The sequence below is a fragment of the Mesoplodon bidens genome (genome assembly GCF_964165515.1).
Source record: "Mesoplodon bidens genome assembly, chromosome: 14".
NCBI classification, from domain to species: domain Eukaryota; kingdom Metazoa; phylum Chordata; class Mammalia; order Artiodactyla; family Ziphiidae; genus Mesoplodon; species Mesoplodon bidens.
The window spans coordinates 38,020,990-38,036,685 of NC_138170.1; the positions used below are offsets into that span (position 1 = coordinate 38,020,990).

Consider the following 15,696-nt stretch of genomic DNA (forward strand, 5'->3'; position numbering starts at 1 on the left):
GCATGGGCATACTTGCTCTGCGGCATGTGGGATCTTCCTGGACCAGGGCTCGAACCTGTGCCCCCTGCATTGGCAGGCGGATTCTTAACCACTGCACCAACTGGGAAATCCCAAAACTTTAAAACTTTTGAAAGTAAATATTGGTGTAAATATTTGAATAAGAAAGGATTTCTTAAATGAGACTCAGAAAGTACTAACCATAAGGGAAAAAAACTGTCAAATATGACATTAAAATTAAATTCTACAAACAAAGGCACCTTAAACAAAGTGGAAAGCAATGCCACAGTCTGGAAGAAGATACTTATAGTGCATAGAATCAATAAAGGATTAGTAGCCAGATTATAAACATATCCTACAAAATCAGACTTTTAAAACTCAATAGAAAAATGGGCAAAGGATATCAACAGGCAATTTTCAAAGGACTAAACATACTTGGGCAATAAACATCTGAATATATGCTCAACCTCAGTAATAATCAGCAGCATATAAATAAAAATAACAAGTCACCATTTCATACTCATTAGACTAATAAAAATTAAAGTCTATCAGTACCTTGGTAACCATTCACAAACATTCAGACCCTAAAGGTAGGAATGGGGACGCTCTGAGGTGATCACATCTTGTTTTGGCCAATTAAATGTGAGCAGAAGTGATGTCCATCACTTCTGTGCAGAAACTTTCACAGCCAGAGTGCGAGCCCTTTAGTTCTTTCTCCCTGCCTCTCAGAAGCATGTGCCAGGATGGATCCTCTCAGCCCAGGTCCCTGAGTGACTGCGACGAACGGCCCTTCACTGTTTACCTGCACTGCACTTGCAGCAAGAAACAAACCTTTGAATTAAGTCACTGGTGGTTCTTGGTTATTGTGGCTTAATTTAGTCATCCTGATGATACAACCTTCATTGTTGGTGAGGAAGCTGAACAACAGGGACTCTCACATACTGCTAGGAGGAGGCCAAGCTGGAACAGCAACTCTGGAGAAAAATTTGGAAACTTTTAGTCAATTTGTGCAACTCATATATGCACAAGGACAATGATGGAAAGTTTTTATTGCAGCATTATTTTAAGAAAAAAACTGAAAATAAACTCAATGCCCACTGACAGGAAATAGATGTATACATTTCTGTAGATTCATAGAATAGATGACTATAGCTAAAATAAATAAACAGAAGCTATCTGTCTTAAAATGTATAAATCTCAAAACCATAATTTAGAGTATAAAAAATCATATAAGGAGATGAGTTCACTATATAAAGTTTAAATAGTATATTATGTTATGGATACATAGTATATGTAGTAAAAGTATAACAACATGCATGGGCATAATAAACATCAAATTTCAGGGAAGTGTTTACTTCTGGGAAGGGAAGAGCTAGAAGCAGTGTTATCTATATGGGGTGAGGGTATTTGAAATGCTTCATTTCTTAAAAAAAACATATATATATAATATTATTATGTTAAAATGCTGGGTGGTAGGTACCTGAATGTTTGTTGTATTATCCTCTGTACTTTTCTGTCTAGTTGAAATATTTAATAATAATTAAAAAGAAAACATAGGCAAACAACAATGAAAAGAAAGAGCATCTATAATTCTGCCTCACCTGCTCCATCCCTGAAATGACCTCTATTAACATATTGGTGTAAACCTGTCTAATGCTTCTCTGTGTCTTTGTGTCTCTGCCCAGCTGGCTAGGAGGAACAGGGTGGTCTTCAGATAACTGCAGCGAGGACAGTGCGGAGTTTCGCAGGCTAGATATTTTGGACCTCAACTTACTCATTTAGAAGACATAGTTTTGCTAAGTTAAAATATTTATTAAAAGGAGAAACATTTCATTATTCTATATTTAAGAATTTGCATTAATTCATTTCCCATCACTTATTTTGATTTTTTAAACATTTTTCCTCTCAATTTTCAGAACTATTAGAGACTTCTAAATGCATATAAAACCTTTAGAATAAACATACAAAAGCATGGCTATGAGAACAGACAATTCCGGCATTGAGGAAGGGCGTCATATTTAAGCTTGATCTTTTAAGTGGTGTTTCTCGTTTTGTTTTCCTGCTTTTCTACCTTTTTCTCATTTGCTTTCTAGGATTCCTTATTAGCTAAAATTCCCCTTATCAGCTCTCTCCCCAATATTCTGTTTCCTTCTACAAACAATATGCGTATGCACAGTTGGTAAGGAAGACTAAGCAAGCATGAACCTTAATGTGATTTAAACTATGGTTTCCTTGAGCTTTTAGCGCCGCCTTGTGGCAGTACTCTGATGTCAGAATCTATGCTTTCCTGATTTCTTTTTATGCTCCTGAACACAACTCTGACTGAGGTTTACAGTATTAGTCATTTAAAGATATCATGTCACACAGCAGTATGGTTCTCAACATGTCTGCAATAGAGTCACCTGGTGACCTTTAAAAAAATACTAACCTAGGCCCACTCCAGAACCACTGTCAGAGAGACTTACACTGATTTGTTGGACAAAGCTAGATGTCATTTAACAAATATTCAGCTATTGCACATTACTTACTGGGAAAAAGTCATGTTTCTTCCCTGAGTATATGACTACTTAACATTAGAAATGAATAATGCACTTTAGAAATCCTCCCTCAAGTATTTGTTCCTGATGTAAAATAATTCTGACAGTTGCCTACGTTTCTTGCTGAAGTTTCACTTTTTCTTAATTTTTTTTGAAATTCTCACTGGCATGTGGGATCTTAGTTCCCCGACCAGGGATCAAACCCGTGCCCGCTGCAGTGGAAGCGTGGAGTCTTAAACCACTGGACCGCTAGGGAAGTCTCTGAGAGTCTCATAATTTCAATGGTCAATAGCTTCTGGTTGGCTCAAATTTTTTTTTTTTAAGATTTTTTGATGTGGACCATTTTAAAAGTCTTTCATGAATTTGTTACAATATTGCTTCTGTTTTATGTTTTGGTTTTTGCCCGTGAGGCATGTGGGATCTTAGCTCCCTGACCAGAGATCGAACCCCACCCCCTGCATTGGAAGGCAAAGTCTTAACCACTGGACCATCAGCGAAGTCCTCAATTTTTTTCTTTAATTTGGGAAAATATATTAACTACAGACAAGCATAGTCTAAAACAACCTATCACTCAAAATTAACAAATGTGAACACTGTTGTTTGTTTCGTATATAATTTTACTAATACAGCATAAGAGTTGGTTGGGGAGTCAAGGTCAATAACAACAACAAAAGCAGTGAGAACATCTGACTGCTAAACTGTGGAAACGTTGTGAATGCAACACGATTCAGAGAAGAGAGAGGTCAGCAGATTCATGGAGAAGGTGAGATTTGAGCAGGGACCTGGAGCAAGGGAAAAACTTCAATAGGTAACAAAGCAAAAGAGCAATCTAGATGGGAGAACAGCATGAGGCAAAGCCAAAAGTGGGAATGAGCACAACATAGTTATTTCTAAATAATAATGGTCTAATAATATTTTACATTTTTTGAGCACTTACATATGTCAGGCACTGTTCTAACTGCTTTACATGTATGTGTTAACTTGTTTAACGTAGCAATACCGTCATCAAGGGCACACTGCTCAGGTCATTCTTTTCTGTTTCTCTTAGACAAGTTGCTATATCTGGGACTCAGTTTCTCCATCTGGAAAAAAAAAGCAGATAATACTGTTCTGTGCATGGATATGTGCATATAGGTAAACATAAGAAGAGACTAAATAGAAAATGATATACCTGTTAGGGTAAATTGGTAGATAAATGGTAACTCTATGTTTAATTTCTTTTGAGGAACTTCCAGACTGCTTTGCAAAGTGCAAAATAGCTGCTCCATTTTACATTCTCACCAGGAGTTCATGAGGATTCCAATTTTGCCACATTCCTGGCAACATTATTAGGTGGCTTTTTGGTGATAGCTATTCTACTGGATATGAAGTGGTAACTCGTGGTTTTCATTTGCATTTCCCTCATGGCTAATGATGTTGAGCATCTTTTCAAGTGGTTTTGGCCAAATGGCCATCTTCTTTGGAGAAATGTCTATTCAAATCCTTTACCATTTAAAAAACTGGGTTGTCTTTTCTAAATTTTGAGTTGTAAGAGTTCTTTATAAATTCTGGATGTAAATCCCTTATCAGATATGTGATTTGTAAATATTTTCTCCCATTCTATAGGCAGTCTTTCCACTTTCTTGATTGTGTACTGAAACACAAATGTCTTTAATCTTGGTAAAGTCCAATTTATCTAGTTTTCCTTTTGTTGCTTGTGCTTTTAGTGTCTTATCTAAGTATCCATTGTTAAATCCAAGGTTGTAAAGATTTACCCCTGTGTTTTCCTCTAAGAGTTTTAGTCTGCTTTTACAATTAGGTCTTAGATCCATTTTGAATCAATTTTTTGTATATAGTGTGAGATGGGGTCTAACTTCACTCCTTTGCATGAAGCTATCATTTTCCCAGCACCATTTGTAGAAAAGACTATTCTTTCCCCATTGAATGGTCTTGGCACTATTGTTGAAAATCAGTTGGCCATAAATAGATGGGCTTACTTCTGGACTCTCAATTCTGTTTCATTGATCTGTATGTCTATCCATATGCTAGTACTACACTGCCTTGATTACTGCACCTTTGTAGTAAGAGTTGAAATCAGAAAGTGTGAACCCTTTGTTCTTTTTCAAAATTGTTTTGGCAGTTCTGGGTCCCTTGAGTTTTCATATGAATTTTAGGATTGGTTTGTCAATTTCTACAATGAAGCCAGCTGGAAATCTGACAGGAACTGTGGTGAATCTGTAGATCAAGTTGAGGGGTATTACCATCTTAACAATATTAAGTGTTCTGATCCATGAACATGGGATAATCTTCCCATTTATTTAGATCTTCTTTAATTTCTTTCAACATCTTGTAGTTTTCAGAGTACACATTTTACACTTCTTTTGTGAAATTTATTCTTATTCTTTTTGATGCTATTGTAAAGGGAATTTTTTAAAATTTCATATTCATATTTTTCATTGCTAGTATATAGAAATAAATTGATTTTTGTATATTGATTGTATATCCTGAAATCTTGAACTTAATTATATATTCTAATAGTTTTTTAGTGGATTTCTTGGGATTTTCTATATACAAGATCATGTCATCTGTGAATAGATATGGTTTTACTTTTCTTTTTTAATTAATTTATTTATTTTTGGCTGCGTTGGGTCTTCGTTGCTGCGCGCGGGCTTTCTCTAGTTGCAGTGAGTGGGGGCTACTCTTTGTTGTGGTGCGCGGGCTTCTCATTGCGCTGGCTTCTCTTGTTGCGGAGCACGGGCTCTGGGCGCACGGGCTTCAGTAGTTGTGGCTCGCGGGCTCTAGAGTGCAGGCTCAGTAGTTGTGGCACACAGGCTTAGTTGCTCCGCGGCACGTGGGATCTTCCCGGACCAGGGCTTGAGCCCGTGTCCCCTGAATTGGCAGGCGGATTCTTAACCACTGCGCCACCAGGGAAGCCCTACTTCTTTTCCTATTTGGATGCATTTCATTTTCTGGCATGGAAGACAAATTGAAAACCAACAGACAAAAAAGAAAGAAAGAAGGGGTTTCCCTGGTGGTCCAGTGGTTAAGACTTTGCCTTCCAGTGCAGGGGGTGCGGGTTCAATCCCTGGTCGGGATCCCACATGCCTAGGGGCCAAAAAACCAAAACATAAAACAGAAGCAGTATTTTAACAAATTCAATAAAGACTTAAAGAAAAAAAAGAAAAGAAAAAAATAATGATGTAATAATGTCAGATTTGTGATTTGTACAGAAATAAACTTTGATGATGTAATGAGAGTGACTTGGGTAGCTACCTTAGATTGGGTACATGGAAATGCCTCCTGTGAGGAAATGACATCTAGCCTAAAATCTGAATTATAATAAGGAGGCTTCTAGACAGTGGAAACAGTAATGTGAAGGAACTAAATGGTGGGAATGAGCTTACTTACTGGAGGAGCAGGTAGGCCGTGTGACTAGAATGTAGTAGCAAGAGGGGAAAGGAGACTGAGAGGCTGCCAGCGGCTAGGCTGTGTGGGACTTTGTAAACCCGGGCAATGGAAGTTGGATTTCATTCTAGGTTTGATGAGGTGATACTGGAGTGTGATGTGATCTGATTCACATTTCAAAATTACTGTAGTTGCCTTGTGAATAATAGAGGTTAGAGTGGGAGCTGGAATCACTTAGGAGGCTTGGAGATGTTAATAACTTGGAGTGATGGATTATGGCGATGGAGAGAAGCAAATGGATGCAGGTTTTATATCAGACTTGCTGATGTCGTGCTTTTATTATGGAGACTTTTACAAGTCCTGCTTTTATTATGCTAAGTTGGAGACACCTACTGATATTCCAAATACAAATCTCAAGTAGGCACTTGGATAAACAAGGCTAGAACCACAGGGAGTGAGCTGGGATCACTTGTTTTCATTTTGAAGGAGCTGCCAGTGAGCCAGGAGGCACTCTAAGAGAAAATGTTTCAGGTAATCCAAGGTAAAATTGTTTCAAGGTGTTGGAATGTGTTGATAGGCCTAGACTTCAATCCCAGTGTGCGGATTACTTTAGCTCCCTGAACTTTCTTCTCCACCTATAAAATGGGGATAATACCTGATTTGGGGGTTTACTGTGAGACTGAAGGAGATAAGGCACTTAAGAGAGCTAGCAGCATTCTCAGCAGCTACTAATTTAGCAACCACTCTTCTACAGTTTGATAAGAACTACTCTTGTCATAGACAAGTAGTAAAAGCGAAACTAGCTACGTTTTCTCAAGGAAAGATAATCCTGGAAGGAGAGCTGCTATAAGACCATGCTGCAGCCTCACTCTCTCCTTCAGTAAACCTCTTTGAAGACAGCACAGTTCACGCACCACCACACAGCAGGAAACAGTTTTCCTACCTCTTCCTACAAATCCTGTTTACACTGCTTGAATGAGGCAAGAGGTTTAGTATAACAAAGTAACAAATGATGCCACAGCAACCACTGAACTATTATGTGCCTCTTCTCTTTCTTGCATTAAACAAACACACATCAGTCTTAGCAACTCAAGTTATAGGAAGAGGGATATCAATCTCCCATCTTAAAGACTTTTAAGGGCACTTCCCAAATATTAAAATAACAGGGAATTCCCTGGTGGTCCAGTGGTTAGGACTCCACACTCTCACTGCGAAGGGCCCAGGTTTAATCCCTGGTCAGGGAAATAAGATCCCACAGTGCAACAATAATAATAGTTAACATTTCTGGAGGCCTTACGATTAGCCAGAAAATACTGTGCTAATTGTTTTAGATCTCTCAATCATTTACCTCCCCCCAACAGTCCTATAAAAGTGGAAATAATATTATCCCCATATCATCCTCCCCAATAGATCACCTTTAAATGAGAGAGTTAGCCAATTAGAATTGGACTGGCTAGGGACTTCCCTGGTGGTGCAGTGGTTAAGAATTCACCTCCCAATGCAGGGGACACAGGTTCAAGCCCTGGTCAGGGAAGATCCCACATGCTGCGGAGCAACTAAGCCTGTGTGCCACAAACACCGAGCCTGCGCACTAGAGCCCACACGTCACAACTACTGAGCCCGTGAGCCACAACTACTGAGCCTGCGTGCCTAGAGCTCGTGCTCCGCAACAAAGAGAAGCCACTGCACCACAACGAAGAGTAACCCCCGCTTGCCACAAATAGAGAAAGCCCGCGCACAGCAACGAAGACCCAACACAGACAAAAATAAATAAATAAATTTTAAAAAAGAATTGGGACTGGCTAGGTATCCCCAGTGCCTTTTAACTGAGCCGTGTGAAAAGGTGAGGTTCATAATAATTCTTTAAGGAATAGTTGAGGGTTGAAGAATTAATTCGAGGTACTGGAGATAAAAGGGTTTTTGTTTGTTTGTTTGTTTGTTTTTATACTAAGATTTGCCTTTGGCAGATTAGCATGACAGGGCTTCAGCCTCTGCTTCCAAAGCACTTAGCATATCTCACAATACCTGGCTGAGTGTTCTGAAGAAGGACAATAACAAAATGATCCAACAGTATGGAATCAGCACTGTTACCAAATTATCTTTTCTACAGTATTTTACCCTTAAATGTTTTGCTGAATCTTTACCAGGATAATCTCATTTCAAACAACTTTAAAATTTACAAAGTTCACCTCTTCCATGAAAACCTGTGATCTAGAGCCCATCCGAACATTTTTGAGAAGATGGAATGATTCAGATCAGGGGACTTTGCAAACAACTTTTGTCATTAATGTTTATTTCAATTAAATAAATGTGAATTCAGAATTAATGGAAGATAAAACCTCAAAGTATTTGGCAAAACAAATGCTATTACGAGCTTGATTAAAATGTTTGTGGTACCTGTGCTATGAATTACAGACGTCCACAAAATTAAAAGCACATTCTGAAGAAAATCAAATTCTGATAAATTCTGTTTGTAAAAATTCAGCGGTACAGTCCCCCCCAGGGGAGAAGTAATTTGCCTTGTTACCATCAGTTAAAAATCAAATGAGCATACTTTCCTCTCTTAATTGTGACCGTCACAGCACTGTAGAACATGTACAAACCTAAACCCTTTTGATCAGAGTAAACTAAACAAGACGCTGGTATTTAACAGGGTGTACAGAACATGTAGTATAAAACATTTTCTTTTGAAAATAAAAATTTTATAATCTGTTTCAAAAATATCAAACAATTGAAAAATATATCGACTGCAACAAAATTTCCAAACAGAAGTTCAAAAATCTTGGCGAAGCCATACATATAACATCAAATAAAATCTAGCTTCATTTACCAACTAAAACACTCATTAAAAATAATGATTTCTGTACGTCTAAACTGAGTGTAACACTTGGACATTTCAATAGAAATTGCTGTTCTGTCATACACTATTAAAGTCTGTTCTCTAATCTGAAGAAATTTCAATTATAAGGCAAAGGAAGACTAAAAATAGAAACAGTGCATCTTAAAGTTTTTCAGAGACCTACATATAAGTAATTTCCAAACGCATAATTTTTATATGCTTATGGTTTGGAACAAATTTTCCCTGAGCACTCTTTCTGCTTGGTTAGAAAATTAAAACATGATCTATAGAATAGAATTTGATTTTGATTTTTCTTAAATATATGCAATTTTTCATCCATCAAATGTATTTGGGAATCTTTCCTTCTAGACATCTCTAAAGTAATAACTAATTATAACTGTTTTAAGGGGCTATTCGAATGGCTATAGAAATATGGTTGAGTTTTAGTGCCCTGAGAACTGTACAGTGGGTGTCTCATACAACTGAAATGATTTACTAGCCTTAAAATTATCAATGGTTATTTTAACAAATTCAGAATGGCACTAGCTTCACAGAAGAAAGAGGTAATAATCAGTAATTCCAGCTCAGATGACCAATAATAAGCACTAAAAACTAAAAAAAACCCAAACCAACAACAAAAAAACACAACTAAAAAAAAAAAAAAGAGTTGGATTAACATTGTGCTTTCTATGGAATAATGCTGAAAAAAATTAAGGCTTCTGCCCAACCCAGGAACTACTTCATCTTGAAAATTTATTTAATGCAGTCTTGAGATCTGTAACTCCTTAATAGTCATGCAAACTTAAAATTAGCATCACTGGAAATTTCATCACACAAATTGCAGTTCTCAGTGCTATCCCAAGATTTACAGCCCAAAAGACATACTATAATTAGTGCACATGTACCATACCACTACCAGCTGTGTTCCCCTAATTTTTAAGGTCTTAAAAAACTCTTAGCTACTTGAGAGTGTAGACCTCTTCTCTTTCAAATAAATAAAGGATAACAAATACTAGGAGCCTTAACTATGCAAATTTGTAAATACTAATTTTCTACATAGCCTAGCATCACACCAAAGGAAAATTAGGTTTAAGAAGTTTCATATTTACAATTAGATTTCATAAGACCTAACTATATATATCTCTTAGCACTACGATTTATGTGGCTTGCAAGAATAATTAATAAATAACTTAAAACATTTAGAAGTCATCGTTCTGAAGACCTTCAAGAAGTGATGAGCAATTTCAGATGTCCAGCGGTGAGTCTTCTGTCTTCTTATATTTTAAGGTGCTTTACGCAGGCCGACCTTGACCAAAACGACTTTTAGACCTAGATTTTTTAAACAGAAAATAAGGTCAGAGGTGCTTCTAAAACAATAAGTTGCCACTGCTTTAGGTCATGTTTGCTTGACAGTGTCAAAGTTTAATGAACCTTCATGTAGCTCCATAATCCATTTTCAAAAATTCTTGGAGACGTATTTTGGAATTCAGATATTTTTTAATTTGGGGGAAATAATATGTACATATATCGTATATTATGAATCTGGAGCAGTGCCCCACAACCAAACACATTAATACTTCTTCAGTGAAACAAATGAGCATTTACGTTAAGTGGGATAAATAAAAACTATAAATAGTACCACAGTAGCTCAGGTCAGGCTTGAGTTGCCACAAATGTATGAAAAAAGCTTTTGGCTTTCTGAGCTTTCTGGATTTCAGAATTGCAGATAGGCATTTGGATCTGTAGTATTAATAATCAAATCTCAGTAACTGTTAATCTTTCAAAGAAAATCTGTGCTGTAAAATGACACAGAACATACAAATAAGATTTTATTAAGAGAGATAGAACAAGAAACAAGAAAGGTTTCGATGATTTATATAAAGTAGTAATACATTATCTATAAATAGTATAAGAATTCTGCTAATTCACACTATAGCTTACATTTTTATCAGCAGTTGGCTCAGAACGGAGCTGGCTCAATAAACAGAAAACTTTTTAAAAAGTATACTTTCATTAAATTTTGTGATCATGACCTCTTGAAGTCTTAACTTTTAAGTTAAAATCTGGTTCTAATTAATGTCTTGATGATCAAATCCCTGAAACAAAATAAAACCAAACTCAAATTATGTGCTTCTAGTGTTCATATGATTTTTCAAAAAAAAAAAATCACTTCAAAGCTAGTGGCATTCTGAATTCATTTATGCTGATTCACCTTGTGTTCTTCTCTGAGCTGCTTTGCCGTGCATTGACTGGCACTGAGGCCTTGATTTGTGCTTCGATCCTAGAATAAATACCTCCTGCAAACTGCACAGTAAAGGAGAAAAATCAAGTTATTATCTTTAAGGAACCAATAGAAGCTCTGCTTTATTGAAATGGCATTACTTTTTAACTTAGAAGTAATTTTATTTTTATTTATTTTTTATTTATTTTGATTTTTTAAATTCAGGCTCTGAGCTACAATTTATTTTTATTATTTTATATAAGTAAAATTCACCCATTTTAGTGCACTGTTCTGAGTTTTGAAAATGCATACAGTTGTGTAACCACTCATAATGGAGACATAAAGCAGTTCAAACACCCCAAGAAAATCCCCTTGTGCCCCTTTTAAGTCCAACGATTTGACACTACCAATTCCTGGCAACCACTGACTTGTTTTATGTCCCTATACTTTTGCATTTACCAGAACATTATATAAATAGAATCATACAGTCTGTAGCCTTCTGAATCTGGCTACTTTTGCTTAGCATAATGTATAGGATATTCATCTATGTTGCAGCATGTATCAACAGCTCATTCTTTTTTTTTTTTTTGCGGTAAGCGGGTCTCTCACTGTTGTGGCCTCTCCCGTTGCGGAGCACAGGCTCCGGACGCGCAGGCCCAGGGACCATAGCTCACGGGCCTAGCCGCTCCGCGGCATGTGGGATCTTCCCGGACCGGGACACGAACCTGTGTCCCCTGCATCGGCAGGCGGACTCTCAACCACTGCACCACCAGGGAAGCCCCAATAGCTCATTCTTTTTATCTATTCTAGTCTTACTCATTTATCATGTAAAGGACATTTGGGTTGTTTTTAGCTCTTGGCAATTCTAAATAAAGCCACAGGGAAGATACGTGTGAAATGATCTGTATGGTGAGTAAACATTTAATGCTATAAGAAACAGCTAAGCTCTTTTCCCAAGTAGGCATTCCCTTTTGCATCCTTACTAGCTATATACAAGAGTTCCAGTTGCTCTATATTCTTGCCAGCATATTTAAAAAACTTTCTTAGCTGCAGAGCAACCAAGCCCATGTGCCACAACTACTGAGCTTGCCTGCGCTCTAGAGCCCTCAAGCCACAACTACTGAGCTTGCCTGCGCTCTAGAGCCCTCAAGCCACAACTACTGAAGCCCGCATGCCTACAGCCCGTGCTCCACACAAGAGAACCACCGCAATGAGAAGCCCGCACACCACAACGAAGAAGAGCCCCCGCTCGACACAAATAGAGAAAGCCCGTGTGCAGCAACGAAGACCCAATGCAGCCAAAAAAACCAAACCAAACCAAAACAAAACTTTTTTAGACATTCTAGTGGGTGTATAGTGGTATCTTGCTGAGGTGTTCATTTACATTTCCCTAATGACTAAATGATGTTGCATCTTTTCCTGTGCTTATTTGCCACCTGTATCCCTTCTTTCTGAAGTGTATGATTAATTTTTTGCCCACTTATTGTCATTGGATTGTTTATTTTATTATTGAGCTTTGAGAATTCTTTATATATTTTGGATACAAATCCTTTACCAGATAAATATTTTACACATATATTCTCATAGTTTATGGCTTGTCTTTTCATTCTCTTAATAATGCCTTTCAAAAAGAAGTTTTAAAGTTTGATGAAGTCCAATTTGCCAATTTTTTTCTTTTATGGATAATGCTTTTGGTGTGGTAGCTAAGAAATATTTGCCTAACCCATGGTGATAAAGATTTTTTTTCCTGTGTTTTGTTCTTGTAGGGAAGTAAATTTTTAAATAAAAGAATTAGCAGTGGGCTTCCCTGGTGGCATAGTGGTTGAGAGTCCGCCTGCCGATGCAGGGGACACGGGTTCGTGCCCTGGTCCGGGAAGATCCCACATGCCGCGGAGCGGCTAGGCCCGTGAGCCATGGCCACTGAGCCTGCGCATCCGGAGCCTGTGCTCTGCAACGGGAGAGGTCACAACAGTGAGAGGCCCGTGTACCGCAAAAAAGGAAAAAAAAAAAAAAAAAAAGAATTAGGGGCAAGTGTTACTGTGAATACATAATACTGGTACTAATGATGATACATAATGTTATGACTAACATGTAATTCAGTAAGAGTAAGGTATTTCTTGTGATCATTTTCATCAAGATAACATTTTAAAGATAACATCTTATTTTAAAGATAACGTCTAAGCACTGCATGCAGAGTTGATGAAAATTAGCAACTTCCAGGGGCCACCCTCTGGACAGTCTGCAGTACAGAGTTAATCTGCTCTTGGTTGGACATTACACTTTCAGTAACAATGTACTTTACTATGTGTGTTATAGAGAGGACCTACGGACTGTAAGAGGTGGTGAAAAACTTATGTGAACAAACTGGCTAGCTGGTACAGAATATAAAAATACATTAAAAATTTACTCTTTTAAAATTACAAAGCATCTTTATACTTATGATGAAAATAAAGTAGGAAGGCATATCCAAGCAAGCACAGTACACGAGTACATAATTCTTACTTCTTTTGCTTCCTTTGACTTGACTCGGTCCAGATCACCCAATCTCATCTTTATTAGGTGCCCTGTAATTTCAGACATCCGCCGTTGATCTGAAGGTAAAAATTAATAAACCTTACTTTTTATGAGGATGTTTTATTACTTTTATTTCTTAAAGAAGATTGCAATCATCAAGAGTTTATGAAAATATCATTGGATATTATTTATAAACACATAAACCTTTTTATCTTTGAAGGATTTTAGGCTGCAAGTGGCAAAATGGCTCATATACAGATAACTGTGCTGCTTTTAATATTACTGTAAATCAGCCTAAGACATATTCAGCCTTCTTGAGAGTGGAAGTACTGGGTGAAAGTCAGTCTGAGAGGCCTCAAAATGACAGATACATAAAACAACATATTATCTACTGGGATTGTCTAGTAATGAAACTCTGGTTGATGCCTAAGGGAATGTGCTAATTCTGGGCCTTATTCCAGTTGGAATCTTTAAAGCTATTCAGCATACTTCATAAAATAAAAGATTCCTATCATTGCTATTTAGAGCTAATTTGTACATTACACAAATAATAAAACTTACCATCTTCTCTTTGTGCATCTTGGTTGAATCTCAAGGATCTTGTGGCATCCCACTTATTCTTCTGCATACTCACACTACTGAAAAAATTAAACAAAAATCAGTACTGATGCTTTTACAGTGAACATCTGACTGGATTAAGGAGCAATACTCACATGAAAGGAGACACATCTCTAGAAGTTGACTAAAAAAAAGTAGACAACATTAAGGCCCAATTAGAACATATTTATTGATTAGCGTTATAGGTAATACAAAAAGAGTTTACATTTACTGGGTGCAAGATACTGTACCAAGAGCATTACAAGCATTCTTTCACTGAAGCCTTGCAACTACTGTGTGAGATAGGTGCTACTATTATCTCTATAATAAACAGCTTCAGGGAAGTTAAGAAACTTGTCACAGAGAAACAGACCTAGAATTTGAACCCAGTTTTATTTGTCTGACCTGGAAGCCCCCCACCTCTATGCAATCTTTTAGAATTCACTCATTCTGTGCCTGTGGTCCTTAACATGGAGATGAACGTACAACCCGTCCAACATATATTGTGTGGAACTTGTTTGAACCCCAGCTTTTCACACATTTTTAGAATCTATAGTTTCTCTTTTAGCCAACTGTAGTTATACTGTTCTCTTATTCCTACCTGGCTTTTTACTCCTTCCTTTGAAGGCATGGGGAAATAAGAATAATTTTAAAAGATCATAAAATATTTATTTAAAAAATTTAGGGCTTCCCTGGTGGCGCAGTGGTTGAGAGTTCGCCTGCCGATGCAGGGGACATGGGTTCGTGCCCCGGTCCGGGAAGATCCCACATGCCGCGGAGTGGCTGGGCCCGTGAGCCATGGCCGCTGGGCCTGCGCGTCCGGAGCCTGTGCTCCGCAACGGGAGAGGCCACAACAGTGAGAGGCCTGCATAACACACACACAAAAAATTTAAAGCCTACTTATTTACTTTTTTAAAAAATTTTTGGCTGTGTTGGGTCTTCATTTCTGTACGAGGGCTTTCTCTAGTTGTGTCAAGTGGGGCCCACACTTCATCGCGGTGCGCGGGCCTCTCACTATCGCGACCTCTCTTGTTGCGGAGCACAGGCGCCAGACACGCAGGCTCAGTAGTGGTGGCTCACGGGCCTAGTTGCTCCGCGGCATGTGGGATCCTTCCAGACCAGGGCTTGAACCCGTGTCCCCTGCATTAGCAGGCAGACTCTCAACCACTGCACCACCAGGGAAGCCCCTACTTATTTTTTGCGTAAGTAATACTGGTTCATAATCCAAGAAGTACAAACAGCACATATATTAAAAAGCCTCTGCCCCCCAGACATTCAGTTCCCTTCCTTAGGGGAAACTAATTTTATCAATTTCTTGTATAGCTTTCCACAGATATTTTATGGATATACAAGAAAATTCATACGTATTCCTTCGTCTATTCTACAAAAATGGTAGCATAATATGCCACTATACATACTGCTCTGCACTTTTCCTTTTTTTCTTTTTATTGAAGTATAGTTACTTTACAATGTGGTATTAGTTTCTGGTGTAAAGTGATTCGGTTTATATATATATATATATATATATATATATATATATATATATATATATATATATATATATATATATACATATATATATGCTCTTTTTCACATTCTTTTCCATT

General features: G+C 37.6%; 1 protein-coding gene across 3 annotated transcripts in view; it reads right to left on the bottom strand.

Moving 5' to 3' along the window:
- Positions 1–8,233: 8,233 nt before the first annotated feature.
- SANBR (SANT and BTB domain regulator of CSR) overlaps positions 8,234–15,696 on the bottom strand; it is a 68,220-nt gene continuing 60,757 nt past the window's right edge. For 2 of the 3 annotated variants that reach the window (XM_081254622.1, XM_081254624.1), the window contains 5 exons: positions 14,206–14,234; positions 14,054–14,130; positions 13,481–13,569; positions 10,970–11,061; positions 8,234–10,086 (listed from right to left, as the gene is read on the bottom strand). In XM_081254622.1, the coding sequence (XP_081110748.1) occupies positions 10,050–10,086; positions 10,970–11,061; positions 13,481–13,569; positions 14,054–14,130; positions 14,206–14,234 (324 nt within the window). In that variant the 3' untranslated portion in view covers positions 8,234–10,049. The remainder of the gene's footprint in view (positions 10,087–10,969; positions 11,062–13,480; positions 13,570–14,053; positions 14,131–14,205; positions 14,235–15,696) is intronic. The other variant, XM_081254623.1, reaches the window with a different exon arrangement.